This window comes from Gracilinanus agilis, chromosome 6, assembly GCF_016433145.1.
Source record: "Gracilinanus agilis isolate LMUSP501 chromosome 6, AgileGrace, whole genome shotgun sequence".
Taxonomy (NCBI): domain Eukaryota; kingdom Metazoa; phylum Chordata; class Mammalia; order Didelphimorphia; family Didelphidae; genus Gracilinanus; species Gracilinanus agilis.
This window is the reverse complement of record NC_058135.1, coordinates 161,855,262-161,872,355: the sequence shown is the minus strand read 5'-3', so window position 1 is coordinate 161,872,355 and position 17,094 is coordinate 161,855,262. Positions and strand designations below refer to the sequence as shown.

The 17,094-nt window shown below is 38.6% G+C and overlaps 1 protein-coding gene across 1 annotated transcript in view; it reads left to right on the top strand.

Annotated features, from left to right (window-relative positions):
- Positions 1-12,942, top strand: part of CRACD (capping protein inhibiting regulator of actin dynamics) — a 45,414-nt gene extending 32,472 nt beyond the window's left edge. Inside the window, exons 6-8 of the mRNA XM_044682226.1 lie at positions 8,486-8,676; positions 9,779-9,941; positions 11,853-12,942. Coding sequence (XP_044538161.1) covers positions 8,486-8,676; positions 9,779-9,941; positions 11,853-12,013 — 515 coding nt within the window. The 3' untranslated portion in view covers positions 12,014-12,942. The remainder of the gene's footprint in view (positions 1-8,485; positions 8,677-9,778; positions 9,942-11,852) is intronic.
- The last annotated feature ends 4,152 nt before the right edge of the window (positions 12,943-17,094 follow it).

Here is a 17,094-nt window from a genome sequence, read left to right as displayed (position 1 = left end):
GCTAAAGACTTTGGTTTAAATACTAGTTGTTTGTGGGCAGCTAGATAGCTTAGTGGATTAAAACTCCAGAGATAGGAGTTCCTGGGTTCAAATTTAGCCTCAGACACTTACTGGCTGTGTAACTGGGCACCTCACTTTGCCCATTGTTTAGTCCTGACCATTCTTCTGCCTTGGAACCAATCCACAGTATTGATTCTAAGACAGAAGGTAAGGTGTTTTAAAAAATAAAATAAATGTCAGTTCTTTCTTCCTAGCTGTGTGACTGTAGGCAGACTATTTAATCTCAGTTGGACTTCAGTTTCTGATCTATAAAATGAAGGAGTTGAATCAAATGACTGAGGTTCTTTCTGGGTCCAAATCTATGATTCTATTATTTGTAGTTTTTCCTCAGCAGTAAAATGAGGTTGTTGGAAAATTCTATAATCCTACCTAACTGAATTCAGTAAAGTGGGAGTTGGAATTCAGACATCAGTCTTAGTTCAAAATGGGAGTCAGTTTCAAACCAGATAGGATAGCTGGAAAAAGCCCTGGACTTAGAATCCAAAGCCCTGTCCATGAGTCCAGTTTCTGATTAATGCTGCCTCAGTGACTGAGCAAATCACTTCATCTCTCCAGGTTTCGGTTTCTTCATATTAATGATGGAGCATGAGAATGGTAATGATGGCTGGCAGGATTTATTGTGCTTTAAATCTATTTCATTCAGTACATGCTTAAGTGCCTATGACATTGTGGGGCAATATGCTAGATACTAAGGTTACAAATACAAAAACAGAAAATAGGAGAACTGGAAAAAGATCAGTGTCATGTGAAACCCACAGAGGAGAGTTCAGGAAAACACCCACCCAGCCACCAAAGAAAGACTAGAAATCTAATTGAACTTGCCGACAGTAGAAAATCATCTGTCTCGAGCAAGGAATTCCAAAGAGATTAATTCTACCTATTTGGCTCCTTAAACTGAAGTTTACAGCTTTTCCTCATTGCTTATCTTGTCTCTTCTGTTCTTGGCCATATGTGATTCAATGTTTTAATCAGAGACTTGAAAGAAGTGCGAGATTATTTGAAAATGACAGATCTTCATAGATTGTAGATAAAACACAAGTTTAATACAGCTTAAGTGTGACACAGAAGCCAAAAATGCTGATGTTATGTTAGGCACCATTAAAAGAAGTGTCCAATACAAGGGAGGCACATAATTCAAGTACTGTGTTGACTTCTGTACCTATTTTAGGAAAGATAGAGACAAGCTGGAGTGTGTCCAGAAGATAGTAAAAGTAAAAGGACTGGCAAACTTGCTCTAAAAGGGTTGATTGAAAATGGATTGAAGGGTTGATTGAAATGGGGATGTCAGGTGGTAGGAGAAGACTTATGGGCAAAGAATGTTTACTTTCTTCAAGTATTTGAAGGGCTATCATGTGGAAGAGAGTTAGCTAGTTCTGCTGGATTCCAGAGAAAATAACTAGACGCAATGAGTGGAAGTTTCAAAGAAATCTATTTTAAAGCTTAATGTAAGGGGAAAGGCTTCTTTACAATCCAAAAGTGGAATAGCTGCTTTGGAAGGTGATGAGTCCCTGCATACTATAGGTTTTCAAGAAGTGGCTGGAACCAGATTTGTAAGGGATATGGTAGAAAGGAGATAGAGAAGTCCAGGGAGTGAGTTGAGTTGGGTTTGAAGTGAGCATAGCTGAGACCCCTCACACAAGGGAGGCTAGAGACTCACCAATCCTGAGAGCAAATGTAGAGAAGTTGAAAGGTCATAACCAAAAACTTGATGCCAGTGGGGGTTTTTTTAAACATCAATAATTTAGCAGCGCTCCTTCTTGGGGCAGAGGCAAGGGGGAGAGTGATCTTCAGAGAGGAAATTGTGGACAGAACTATAACTAGGATAGAGCAGCTGGGCCTTTGCCCTCAGTTATGATATATAAATAAGAAGGGTCATAGGCTTCCTATTTTGGTCTAGAGCCGTCTGTCCGTGTGCCTCATGTCTTCTGGTTCTCTATACTCTCATAGAAATGCTTTGGCCTCTAATCCCCTTCTTGCTGCCAACTCTGTGGGCCACTGAAGTATCATTATTGGTTTCCATTTGCATCCTTTTGCAACACTTTAAATCGCAATATTGCCTGGTGGTAAGGTAATGGACTAGATGATCTCTCAAGGCTCTTCCATAATTTTGTATTCAAACTAATTAAGAATACCAAAAAATACACTCAGGTTCTTTACTCTGAATTAAGTCAATTCTACATTGGAGGCAATTTCAGCTCTGCCCACGTGCTATCAAAATGGCAGGTCGATTTGATCAGTTCATGCAACAGCTGGCCAATGTATTAGTAAAATTCAGCCACATGTATTTCATGAGACAGACTACATTGGTTTGAATAGTCAGTCATTCTGCCTAATCATCTTAATAGCCCTAATCTGAAAATAGTTAGTCCAATTGTTTGGATCTTAACAGTCCATTTTATTAGAATTTCCACTCAAGATTAACACAGGCCTTAAGTTAGGGATGTTAAGCAGGACCCCAAAGAATTATCTGAAATAAATGATAAGGCATGGTTACAAATCTGATATTGAGTAACTGGAATTCAATAGAAGTCCCTTTTTGGTTTTAGATGTCATTATTGGAAAATTTTTCTCAAAAGTCCAAGTTCACTTTTCTGTCTCAGTAAATTCAGTATGCAGAATCCACCTTTGATAACTGGGCATCTTCTAGAACGACGTTGGCAAAGACGTGGCACCCATGACGAGCTGGCACTCGGGGAGCTGCTCCGTTCCCTCTCTTCCCAGCCCCCAAGGACATTTTTTTGTGCACCTCATTCCTCTGTCCAGCCACCCAAAGCAAGCACTTTCTCCCTCAGCTCTCTCTGGTAACACAGAGGCTCATAGCTTGAATTTGCCCTCTGGGCACTGGAACTCCTTAAAGGTTCCCCATTCTAGAACATTAGGTAAATGTAGAAGATATGAGATTGAACTGGATTTGCTTTCTTCCACTAAGTGTGATGAGCTTGTTTTCTTATACAGAATCCAGAGATTCAGAATAGAGTAAGAAGGCACCTCAGAGGTCACCTGGTCCAACACTTATCCTGTCTACAACCTTCCCAGCCTCTGCTTAGTTGATGAGGGGACTCATTCATTATTCTGGGAGCAGCCTATTCTACTTTTGATAAATTGAGCTGAAATCTAACGTCCATTACCCCTAATTCTGCCCTCTTTGGTCAGACTTAATCCTCTGCTACAAATAGGTAATATTTGTTGTAGAGAGAGAGCCAGCCATGGATCCAAGAAGTTCTGGATTCTAATCCTACCTCTGAAACATACGGGATGTGTTTCCAAGATGAAGAGAAAAAAACAACCTGTATTGGTAGTTTCTTCCCAAGAAAGTTCTTCATCTCAATGAAAGTACAGGTCCAGTATATCAAAAACCAGGATGTGCTGAGAGTCCACCTTTAAGGCTGTGCTCCATGGAGTAAAGAGCCATCCGGGGAGGATGGTCAAGGAGAAGGAGCACAAGTAGAATTCCCTCAGAGTGGCCTGGACCAGAGCACCTTTGGTCAGTCTGCTAGGTGGAGTTGGGCTCTGAACCCAACTTTCTCTCTCAAGGGCTTTGCTCAAACTGAGTATAACACAGAGATCCCTCTGTGCCCCACCTGAAGTAGTCATAGGATAACCAAGCTATATGCTTCCAGGGCAGGAGTTTGTGAACTGCTGCTCCCACCCATCACTCCCCTAAGTCAAACCTTTATCAGCTGTGGCTGAGCCTGACCCCTTCCGGCAGCCAACCTGTTGCCACAGAGGTGCAAGTCCTCCTTTGGGTTGGCTGAGAAGCCAAGAACAGCCTGACTCCTCTCCCAGACCCTTTCTCTTCCTCTCCCCATCTCCTGCCAGCCCCTTCCTCCAAAGTGAGAAAAGATGGAATTCCCAATGGACCAGGTTTGGCAGAAGTGAATAAGCATGTGGCCATCCAAGTCTGTTCTCCTATAAACTGAACTACCCTGGTTTCTTTAACAGATTGTTCACTTCCCACCATCCTTGTCTGCCTCTCATGGACACACTCCAATTTACAGATACCACTTCGTACATGTGGCACACAGATGACAATTCTCCAGAATTTGGTCTGAGTAGAGCAGAATCCAGCAGGTCCATCACCTCCTATTCTAAGACAATTACATTTTTTTCTCAATGTAATTTTTCTTCCACTTCCAACCTACTGCTTCTGCCAACAAAATAAATAAATGAATCCAAGTGATTGACAGTTAATCACAGTTTCAAAGCACATGGCAGCATCCTGTTACATGAGATAGTGATTCATTCAAAATCAGAATGAATGAGGTTAGGGGAAAAAATCTGCTGGGTTAAAAAAGTCTGTCAGTTAATTCAAACTGTTTTTTTTTTTCTCTCCAAAGAAACATCAAAGAATTTTAAAGGACAAAGGTAGGAGAAACAACTGGCAGAAAGGAAGCCCAGAATTCCCATGTTTTCTAGGCCAAATTGGAATCTCTTTGACACTCCAGTATTACTGAGGGGGCAAAAAAGTAGAGGGAGAACACAAAGTGAGAAAATGGGAAGAAGGATTGTCCTTTTCTTTGCATCTACAGGGATGAGAGATGAGACTCCTCTGCATTTCTTCCCAATTCAAATTCAGGTTCATTTTTCCTTTAAAATAAGTTAGCAGGTTAGTTAATTTTAGCCAGGGAAACCTGTTGCTTTTGTTTCAATAGAGCTTTAGAAAGATAGGAGTAAAAAAAAAAATAAGTTAGCAAAGATACCTTATATTAGGGAGTCGTTATCCAGTCCAGATGGAAGATAAAGCATCTTTCCCCTCTTTACAGTGATTTCATGAGAACTAGAGACAAGGAAAAGACTCTTCCTTCAAAGTCCACTTTAGTTTCTACTATATTCATGAAGTCTTCCTGATTTTCCCAAGCTATCAATGATTTGCCAAGTCTCTTCTTTATCTTTCCTGCACTCTTTGCTTCATATTTTTGCTTTATTTGAACATTTTTAAATATATTTGATAATACTGACATTCATAAAGTACTTTAAAACTCAAATACTGCAGATACTTTTTGCTCCCTAGAACTTCTTAGAATCCATGTGTTCCTTGAAAGTTCAGCTCTTGTCATGTCCGAATTAAGAACTTTCCTGATCCCCCAACTGGTAATGCTCTCCCCAAATTGCCTATCTACTTTGTACATGTTTCCCATTTACTTATATGGACACATGTTGTTTCCACCCAAAATAATAGAATCTCTTTGAATGCAGTTTTGCCCTTATCTATCTCTAGCACCTAACACAATGCCTGGTACATAATAGTCTCTCTCTCTTTTTTTTAATTGACAGAATTTATTTATAGGTGCCTCAGCTCCTCCTTCCTCTCCCTGCATCAGAAAAGAGTAGTCTCTTTTAAAAAAAATTTTTTTAATCAGCTTAAATATAGCATCCCCTCAATTGAAAAAGAAAAAAAAATGCCTGTTACAAATATATATAGTCAAGGAAAACAAATGTCTGCATTGACTATCCAAAAAAAAGTCTTGTTCTGCACTTTGAGTCTTTTTACCTCACTATACATGAGTAGAATGTTTCATCATGAATCCCCTGGAATCACTGTTGATCATTACGCTGATTAGAGTTCCTGAACCTTTCAGAGTTGTTTGTCTTTACAATATTGTTATCACTGTATCAACTAACTGTATTGCTCATTTTTGTCTGTATCACTTCATAGAAGTCTTTCCAGGTTTCTCTAAAATAATTCCCTTCATCATTTTTATATCACAATGGTATTCTATTACATTGATATACTAGCCATTTCCTAAATGACAGGTACCCCCCTCAGTTTCTAATTCTTTGCCATTACCAAAAAAAATTACAAATATTTTTTGTATATCCTTGTTTAGAGTTTGTTTAGGATCAGTCCATTCCTATAATTCTTTGTCTTTCCCTGCTATTTCCTGTTGAGTGAAATGTATTTCTGTAACCAATTCTGTGTGTGTGTGTGTGTGTGTGTGCGCGCGCGCACATTCTACCCTTTTTTGACCCATTTAGAGAAGTGAAGTGTAAGAGTTCGTCATTACTCTTCTTGTGTGTATAGAGTCTACTTTTGCACCTATTTTTCCTAACCTTCTCCTTTTCCTCCCCTAATATGTTCCTTTTCTCCCCTTTTCCATTCGTTTAAAATCAAGATCTCACAGAATCGCCCCTAGACCTCATAATTAGTTTCCTTCTGTAATCTCTGATAATGATATAGTTCGGAGGGGACCCACATTCTCTTTTCTCTACATTTGAATGTAAGTGGCTTATCCTTGTCTAAAGTCCTTTCCATTTGTTCATCTGTTTTTCTTGACATGTTTGGCCTTCAAAGTTCCTACACAGCTCAAGTCTTGTCATCAAGAATTCTTAGAAGTCCTCTATTTCATTGAATCTACTTTTTCCCCCTGTAGGATTACAATGAGTTTCCTGGGTAGGTTATTCTTGGTTGTAAAGCTCTATATCCTTTGCCTTCTGGAATATTACATTCAAAGGTCTCCTGCTCCTTTATAGTTGTGGCTACTAAAATTGTGTGTGATCCTGTCTCCTCAGTATTTAAATTCTTCCTAACTGCTAACTGTATATTTTCTTTGACCTGGAAACTCTGAATTTTATTTGTATTTCTTGGAATTTCCATTTTAGAGTTTCTTCTAGGAGGCAACTAATCAATTCTTCCTATTTCCAGAAGTGGGATCTGAACATGTATTCTTACTCCAAATCTAACACTTCATGTACCATTCCACAATCCTTCCTCTTGCATTGTCAATATCTTGTGGGTGGAAACCAAGTCTGTTTTCATTTTTTGCATCAACAATGCCTAGTGTAGTACCTTGAATATGATGGACAATAAATCTTTGTTGAATTAAACTGAATTTCCTATGGCCAATAGTATAGAGCTCTGTACAATAAAACTGTTCGTTTGTGCTCTAGTAATTTAGAATTTTTAATTATTCGGCTTGGGTGAAACTCATTTACTTTTACTGAATGTATGTAGAGAGGCTTTACTAACTAAACCAATGGTGGCATTATAAGGGACAAGTTAAACCTCCTTCAGAGTTAAGCAGTTTCAACCTTAGTGTGCCTTAGGTTCACATAATTTCTTATTCATTCATTAAAGAAGGTTCAGAGGGAACAATTATATTAGTTGTCAGTTTGGCTCACTATATTTACTGCGAAGTATTAAAACTATGCTTTTTATTCTAAAATTGAGAAGGGTAGAAGCAAATGAAGACTAATTGCCTCCATTAGCCTGGCTCAGGAGATTTTTTTTAAAATTACAAACAGCTCCTGCATTTCCAAAGGCAAATACTGAAAAGGATACTAAGGGGGAAATAAACTTCTGAACCCTGATTTTAGCAGAGCTGAGGCTATTGCTCCTAGAATAATACATAGGAATGTCCCTGGATGCCAATTGGGTATCACAGTACCCTGGGAAATGCCACCATGTCCAGCTCAATAACAATTCTTCTAAGAGAGGAGCCTGAAGCAGCAGATTCAGAGTACAAAGGCCAATTAACTGAAGAAATGTAGGTGAAGTCTGGAGCAGGAGGACACTTTGCTCCAAGGACCATAGGTCAGGTGATTACTCAGGCACAGAAGGAGGAGGCTGCCCAGCCCTATCACCCCACAGGCTGGCACACAGCATAGGCACACCCCCAATCAAGAGCCCAGATCTTTGCATCTCCCCTTATAGCCAAAAAAGGACTTCCAAGGGAGCTCGGAATCAGCAGTCTGACCGTCTCCCACACCAGAAAGACAGCACGATATAAGGGAAAGAGAAGTCCTGGGTGCTAGTCTCATCCCCACCCACATCTAGCTTGATGCCACTTTAGGTCAATCCTCTAACTTTTGGGGGCCTGTTTCCTGGGCTCTAAAATAAGAGAGTAGGACTAGGTGATCCTCCTGAGGTCTTCTACAGGACTGAGATTCTAAAATGCTCCGTGCATACGACACCGCATGAAGAGGCCATTTTTTTAAATGCCAGTTTGGGGGACAAAGGATCTTCCACAACCATTCAGCCCTGATGGCTCAGGGTGGCACGGACTTGCCAAGCTGGAAGGGTTTCAAGTACAGATCCAGCACCGTGGATGCAGACCAGCCTAGCTAAATTAACTGCCTCATCCCCAGCCACCCTGTGACAATTTTTACTGGTCACAGAGACTCAAAGAAACTGCCAGTTCAAGGATTTAATCCTTTGCTTGGTGTAAGGAGTTCTCCCATTGCTGGAATCACACATCCTTTGAACTAATAAGAGTTTAGGGAGAGGAGTTTATGCCCAGGTTCTCTTCACCTTGATGTCATGTCTTTTTTGTCTTAGAAAAGGTGTTTCAGGAGATCTTGAAGTGAAATCAGTTGAAGCACTGACTCAGAATCTGTCTGCCTTGTTTCTGCATTCTAGGGGGACAAAGATGAAGTGATGGTCTTTCATCGCAAATCGTGTCTTTCTTTGCTTTGTTCTTTCTCACAGAAAAGCCAATGCTTCAGAGCTGGCACTCTTTAGAAGGCTCCAAATCAATGGAAAAAACTGACACTGCCCAGCCACAGTGGATTACATTAGCACTACAAAAGCAAAAAGGATTCAGGGAGCAGCAAGCTACCAGAGAGGAAAGAAAGCAAGCCAGAGAGGCCAAACAGGCAGAAAGGTTATCGAAAGAAAACGTAAGTAGACCCTCTGATAGAGTGGTACCTTGCACAGAGTTTAATACATTGGGGGGATTGAATTGTAGGCCCTTACAATTTACACTGAGCTCACTTTTTTGTGCATCCTGTATAAGCACCCAGAAGCCCTCAATCTTGAATCCCCTAAAAGCTGCCCCTATATTCATGACATGCTAGGCCCAACATCCACTTAAAAGCAACAGCTCTGAGCCTCTACTAGCATTTCCTTTTTCTTTTAGGGCAGGGGATAGGAGTTTGGGCAGGGGGTGAGGAAAAAGGAGAGCTGAGAGGAACAGGAAAAAAAATTGGGCAGAGAAAACATGAAAAATTAAACCAGGAAAAACATCTATACCAGGAGATCAAGATGATTTTAATAGACAGTTACCTAATTGGTTTAGATTCCACAGAAGCATATAGTACTAGAATAGCATTATTCTTAATCATTATATATGGATGAATAGAATATCAGAAAGAAATTTCTTCATTTAGGGCAGCGAGATTAGAAGAGCAACTAATGGCCTTTGAAGATCTCATTCTCCAGTCAGCTCTCCCTGGTTTATCATAGTCAAGAGCTCAAGAAAAGTATTTTCCCCACTTAGGCATCTTGTACTAGAGAGGAGATAAAGAAGTTGATGTAACCATCAAAAAGCCCAGATCCCCATCTTCCGCTGCTTCATTGATGGTGGGAAGGAGAGAGCAGAAAAACTCTCAGGGAATCTACATTTCTTATTTTTATCTTTCTTTCTACGTTTTTTATTCTTATTTTTAGGTTGGGAAATAGGGGGAGCTACAGGAAGGGTTGTGCTGGCAAGTGTTTAACAACTGGATCTTCATCCACAAATGTACAAACTTTTAAGCTTAATCTGTTTTATAAATATTTTCTCCATCACTTTCTCAATTCTAGACAATTGACAAAACAAAGTATTCCCCAATTTGTAGCATTAGCTAATTTCTGAGGTACAAATGCTCACAATGGAAAATTAATTATCAACCCCCTAGACCTTCCAAGCAGGTTTCAGTACATACACCCCTACCAGGGGCTACCAGGGATGAATGAAACTTTTATTTTGATGGGGGGTTTTCCCCCCTTTTCTGATTCCAGACTGCAGGCAGCCAGCAACCTGAAAGCAGCAATATCAGCAGAACAGGTTCCCTCCATAAACCTACTGCTCAGGAAGACGAGAAGAAGATTGAGACAGCTGTGTCCAGGCTAGAGCGCAGAGAACAGCTGAAGAAATCCAACACTCTCCCTACGTCTGTCACAGGTAGTAACTCCTCCTATTGCTTTTCTTTTTTCAGACTTAATAAACAGAACTGCTTACTGCTTTCTAGTCTGTCCCCTTGACAACCTCTAATGCAAGGGTTATGCATAGGATAAAGTATTCGTATTCATTTTGCTCATTTAGTAAATGAAATAACGTGATGTATTTCCCCTATTAGATTCCCCACTTTCAAGATAACCAAACCATAAAATTTTAGTTAGGAGGAGGCCATTAGGACAGCTAGTAATTGTTTAGAATTTTCTCTACGACTTATACAAAAGTAGCCATCCACTGTTTGCTCAAAGACCTCCAAAGGGTCTTCTTTACCTTCTAAAACATCTTCCACCACTTTTCTAGTTACTAGAAAGTTTTTCTTTTCATCAAGCTTAAATTTGTCTTTTTTTGAAATTTACACTCATTTCCTCCTAGATCTGTCCTGTGGGGCCAAAAAGCTCCAGTCAAATAATCTTTTAATGAAGCTGCACATGCATGAGTAATGCATACACACATTATTCAGTTAGCACATAAGAACTAGCACAAAGTTACGTGTTTAGAGTAGATCAAACCTTCCGGAGTTATAATAAGCAAATGGCATTCTGTCCCGTAAAACCTATCTTTTAGGATTACTATTAAAGGGAGACTTTTAAAGAGAATACTAAGCTACTTATATGAACCCTGACCTTTTTCCCCTTCCCCTCATTTTGTAAAGTTCAGAATCTAAACAAAACAAATACTTCCATCTACAAGGCAGAACAGAAATGCAATCTTCCACCATGCAGAGTTTGCCCTTTCCAAGTATATAACAAATTCAACATCCAACTACTAAAGGTATTTAGTCTGCTGCGATTTCTTATTCCTACAAGCTGTATCTAGTTTAATGCAATCCAAATCAACAAAATGGCTTTTTTGTACTGTTCATTTTTCCTGAGCTGGAAGTCCTTTAAAACCCCCAGATATTTCCTAGCCTTCTGTCTAGCTGTGCCTCCCTTCATCTTGCAAGTCATTTTTTTGAGCCCAAGTATAAAGATTTGGCACTCATCCCTATTAAATTCCTGAAAGACCTCAGGAATCTAAAGAAATGATTAATTTGCAGGTTTAATGCTCGATTTTGCCTGGTTTGGTACACTGACCTTGGTCACTCGATACGAGGCTGTCCTGGAAGATGGCCATTTATAAGGTAGCCTTGCCAAATTCATCTCAGAAAGTCCTGGTTGCTGCATTTTCAAGCCACTCTCCAAAGCAGTTCTTCAGGCGAATGTAGCCAGCAAAGGGTTTTTCAAAACCTTGTTATTTAGCAAAGACAGCTGGATCAAATCTACTAATACATGAGGAATGAGAAACAGGATGGAGGAGGTGCAAAATGCCACACTGGATGCACCTGAGAGGGCTGGATTCCCCAACAACAGTACTGGACACAACCTAGTTTCAAATCTTTCTCTGCCTAGTTCTGGGAAGTGAGAGTTAAGTCAGCAAGACTGTTGCTGTCTTCTGAAACAATCATTTAAATTGAACTGAATCTATTAATTGGGTTTTGTTTTATTCACTGGTTGTGTGAACAGAATGACAAAGCTTCTTTCTGTAGAATTCCAGATCTTGGAAATTAGGCTCAGAAATATCAGAGGTGACTGCACTGTGGGCTGTGTATTTCTGTATGTCAGATGCATGCTAAGGGTTTCCTTGTGTCCCCGGCCCTCAGTGCTTCCGCATGTTAAGAGATGTTCAGCATTCTCTCCTTCTGGCTAACTCTAGTTCTCTTCCCCACATTCACGCTCCTGATAAGCTTCAAGAGTCACTATGCAGCCATGGCATGAGATGGCAGAGAGTCTGCTGATAGAGAACAATTATCTGCATTGTACTGATTTTTTTTTCCTTTTCTTTTTCCTTCCAAAAAATCAAACCACACTCTAAATCTAGTGGAGATCTCAGATTCTGCTATGCCTGCATCGCTGATGAAAGAAGTCCCAAAGAGATTCTCCACACCAGATGCTGCCCCGGTGTCAACAGAACCAGCCTGGCTGGCCTTGGCCAAAAGGAAAGCAAAGGCCTGGAGTGACTGTCCACAGATTATTAAGTAGTCTCTTGTGCTTAGTTGTATTGCTTACTGATAACTCCTCCTTTGCCCTTTTTATTTATTTATTTTTTTACATGGGGTGAAGAACTTGAACAGGAAAAGAAGCATGTCCTACAGGATCCAAAATAACTCTTAGAAACAGAATCGTTGTTTCTTTATGTAATTCACTATAAACAAAGCATTTGCACAAGGGTAGGGCTTAAGGCCCCCAAAGCCTCCCATTTCTGAAGACAAAACTCTGTCCATGGGGTCATAGGTAGAGCTCCAGGCCAATTACCTCTCCCCAGCTCTCTCCCAATAATATATACTTTAGCCACTTTTTGATGTTTATTTTCACTTCTTGGATAACCTTTTAGAACACAAAATTGTGCTAAAGCTTGGGATGGTATCTATACTTTTCTAAAGGTGCTGAGAGGGTCATGTGTCCATAGAAAGAGATATCTTCTTTAAGATTCCAAACACGGAGTGGACATCTGGCAGCAACAAGGAGTGGTGTGGCTCCAAAGCCTCTTCCTTTATTTTACATCTCACAGACTTTTGAGTTTGGAGAAAACTCCTTTTCTTAAGCCTTTATCTGATTTTCATTAATTTTCCAGCAGGACAAGTCCATTCAAACCTCAAAAACACATAAGCTCCTCCCCACCCTCAATGCCTTCCCAATCCACATGCCCTGCCTTTTAACACCGAGCTAACACAGATTTGACACAGCTGGTAAAGGAAAAGTTTTAAGTCCCCTATCAAGGAAGGGGACCACAAAAACAAAATATCTTTAAAAATTAATCCGAAGCAGCCTTTTAATTTAGGGAACAGAAAAGAAAGGCTGTTCTAATTATACTCGTCCAAAAAAAAATGATTCTGGCCTTGGCAAGTCTTGGGGAAGTCATTCACCAAGCATCTTTATCTGTAAAATGAGAAGAAAGGCATTGAGCTAGATCTCTACAGACCTTGTTTAACTTGTTCACATTTAGGGATCTCTTCAAGGAATGCTGACTAAAACAGGCTTCCCAAGTTAGCCATTTAAAATTGCAGTCACTCAGTAGGATATTAATTTCCAAGACTGATACCTTGCAACCTTAAAAATAATCTTGGTCTTATAAGCTTAAGCTCATTTTACAGGGTCTGGTTTTTTGTTGTTGTTGTTTTATTTTGCTCTTAAATGTGTAAACAAAGAAAGAACTTGGTGGTCTCAAAGTCAGTGATATAAAAAGTTGTGGGGGTTTTTTCATTGCTTTTGCATCTACTACATACCAAAAAGGTCAAAATTTTGCCACAATTTTTCATATATGGTGCCTACCTATTCCCTTTACCTGTAGATCCTCATTCCTAAAGATATATTCTGGTCCTTCAGAAATGTGATATGATTCTCTTCCGGCAAAAACTATTATCTGCATTCATCCTTACTTTCTTTCATGCCTCCTCAGTATGCAGTGTGTGATCAGTGTATCCTTTGGTCTCAAGTAAAGATGGAAACAAAGTTATTTACTAACTAGCTAGCACTCTCCTTTTCCTTGGCTGTGGCAACTGGCATGTGTTTGGTAAAATGAAGTAGTGATGTTCTTAAAAGTTGAGTTTACTCTCATACACTGAATATTGGGTGGTTAGTCATTATAAATTTAGTTTCATGACATTAAGAAGCAGTTGATATTTCTCTGCATGTTCTTAATCCTGATGCCCATTTTTTAAAATTGTAGATGAATGCATCTGTTGATTTCAATGGTTTACCCACTAATATGATGTTTCTTAATGAAAACCTCCATTTGGGGCCTAGAATTCTACAATTATACTAAGTCCTATGCTGAAGTGGTGTTCTTTTTCCTCCGGTCTAAAGGCTTTTGATCACGTAAAATTCAGAGCTTGGTAAAGGAAAGAGGCACAAAGAATGTCAGGAAGTTCTTACTGTTTCAAAAGTTTAAGGCAAAACTGAGATGTCAAAAAAATCTACCAAAATAAAAAGAATCACTAAACTACACAGACCCTATTTTTAAAAAATCTAGTGAAAAAAAAATCTAGTAAGCAACTTCCAGTCAGCCTAAGAAAATATGGGTAAATTAATGTCATTGACGATACTTGCTTTGAACAATTTTAAAGTGTACATGTTTAACATCTCGTGTAAAAATCACTCCAAATTTGCACTAAATACCAATGAAGTGTTACTTTGCTTTACTTTTGTTGGAGTCGTTTTTGATCAACAGTTGGCAATTATGTATGTTTGTCTTTGAGTTACTGATGAATCTGTTCAAGTCAGTAAAGATGTTTTTAAAATTGATGACCACTTTGGAATATACTGGGGTGTGTGTTTTTAACCTTTAACCATTTACATACTCTTCTTTTGACAAGATTATATATCATTAAGCTTTGTTCATAGAATTATGTATAAAATTAGAAGACATGTATAACTGAGTTTTTGTTTACTTTTTTAATTTTTCAAGTGCAATTGTTTCTTATACAAGTTCATTAATTCTTACTAAATTATAATCCAGTCAGCAAATGTACAGTATGTGTCTCTTCTTATTTAGTTTTACTTAATTATTTAGTTTTACTTAATTATTTCAAAGCAGAATCTTTAGAAAGGTACAGGTGCCCTGCAATGTTTTTCAATAAAATCAAGTAAAGAAATGATGGTAAGATACATCAGTGTAATTTTAATATTAACTATAGATTTTGGTTGTATATGGTTATAATGTAAATTGTCCGTTACTGGTTGGGGGGAAAGGGAAGGAGGTCTTTCAATAAAAAAAATCTGTAAGTGATTCTGTAGCAAAAGAATCTCATTTCAAAATTAGCTTTTATCTAGTGTTTTCATTAGCTATCTGAAAATGGAATTCCATTAAATCTATTTGTAGGAGGTACTTAACTAGAAGAACTTACAATATTTTCATTTCTGGTAATCTTTTATTAAAGTTCTCACTGGTTGAGGGGAAAGGAACCTAACACTTAATAAAAATAAATTTGAATTGTATTACAAATTGGAATTTAACATTGACCTGAAACCAATTCAAGAATGTGGCAAGGTAGCTACCAAAAAAAAACAAAAAACAAAATACAAAGCTTTCCAGGGTATTTGTGTACAAACTAGTTTATTCACAATGGTGGATTCACAACGTAGGGAATAAAGGATGGGAAGAAAATTAGCAGGAGATCCTGTTACTATTGTTTGAATCACTACTGTGGCTATATTCACAGGCATTTTGTTAGGAAATGACTTTGAATCATATGCTGAGAGATTTCAGGAAAAATGAGAATTTATTTTTTAAATCATTACACTTTTCTCTCAGTTAACATACAAGACATGTGTAAGAACACTTAAATTAAATTAAGAGTTAAGCCCCACCTCCTCCAAAAGGAGTTAAAACCCAGAGAAGAATAAATTAACATAGTCCTCATGGAGGAAATGTTAGTAAAGGAGAAAATGAAAAAGAATAGGTTAACTGAAACCATTCGGTGATCTTACTTCCTAATATAGGAACCCTTTTCACTTATAAAAAGATCCCACATGCTTGATCATAAAAACACAAGTGTGCTGTAAATCTTATCGAGAAAGAATAAACAAACAGCATACCAGCAAGCAATTCTGCCATATTATCCTGACAAGCATTTTAAAAAACATTTATTACATACAAAATAGTAGAGGCAAAAAGATCAATAAATTTAATACACAGAAAAATAGCCCAGACTGAGAATCAAAGATTCTAAGTTTCCTTTCTAATTCCTTTTCTAATCTTTGTGACTTTGCACTGACGTCTCCATTTCCAGGACCAAGATCTTTTTAAATGAAATATCTGATGGCATATATTTACTAACATGCAGGATGGGAAACAGGGCTATTAGTGAGCATGGTACATGTAACAAGCTCTTTCAATGGCTTCTGCAACAACCCATGGCCTGCTTTCCTCACTTATATTAGATTCTGCCACACCCAAATTACATTGATTAGTAGGTTGTAAATCAGGAATCTCGATTCATAATGATTTCTTCAGTTTCGTTCCCATTTGTACATATCTCTCCATGTCATCTAATGAAGGTGTTTGACTATTTTTTACATGCATGATTGCAGCATGCACCCTCATGTTTATTTTCATCATTTCCTTTGGATTCATTGTTCTTAGCCCATTTGGAATTATAAAAGGTCTTTCTGTGTCTCTTTGATTATTGTTTCTTGAAAAATCTATTTGTTACCTAAACCTACAAACACGAAGGACGTGCCCAATCTGTCCACATAGATAACAACGTGGGAACGATTTTGATTTTTGGGTGTTGTTAGCAGGTTGTCTAAATTGATTTTGATTTCTACTTGTTTGGAGAGCAAAATTCTTCACCAACTCTATCTCCTTCTCTCGTTTTGCCTGTTTTAATTGGCGCTTTGAATCTGCTATGACCTCATCTTTATCATTATCAGATTGCCTAGCCAGTCTTGCTTCTTTCTGTCTTGAATCGTCTATGTACGCCACATGTTGCCTAACATCCTCCAGTGGTAGTAGTGATTCCCACTGTGGACAACTTTGTCTGAAATAATTTTGTATCGGGATTGAGGTTCCCTTTACAAATTGTCTCCTTATGTGGTCAATTGTATCCTGGGCATGTGTGTCCCTAAGTCCTAGAATCGTTTCTGCAGCTTCAATGACTCTATCCAAAAAAACTACTCGAGTGTTCTTCTTCCCCTTGCTTCAGTTTTTCGAATTTCTACCAGGCATTTGGTCTTTTGGCATGTAATCTCATTGCTTCGATTAAATCTGCTCTGCATCTTAACAAATATCTCATGTTAGCGTGTTGTGTGAAGTCTAGGTCCTGATCAACCTGTGGCCACGACTACAAATTGGGATTTGTCCTAGTTTCATTGAGGACTTTTTCCTTTTCCGAGGGAGAGTAAAATTCCCCCAAAAGAAATTCTACATCATAGAAACTAGGGTTAAAAAAGAGCGAACACCCTTTTTAATTCCTTTAAACTCTTATAAGGTTTTTCATAGAATTTGGGGAATCACCTTTTCAGAACTTCCATATCACTAGGAGTGAATGCCTTGTATGTCTTAACGTGCACCACCCCCTCTCCTGGCTGAAAAATAGTCCTGTCCACTATTGGCAGTACAG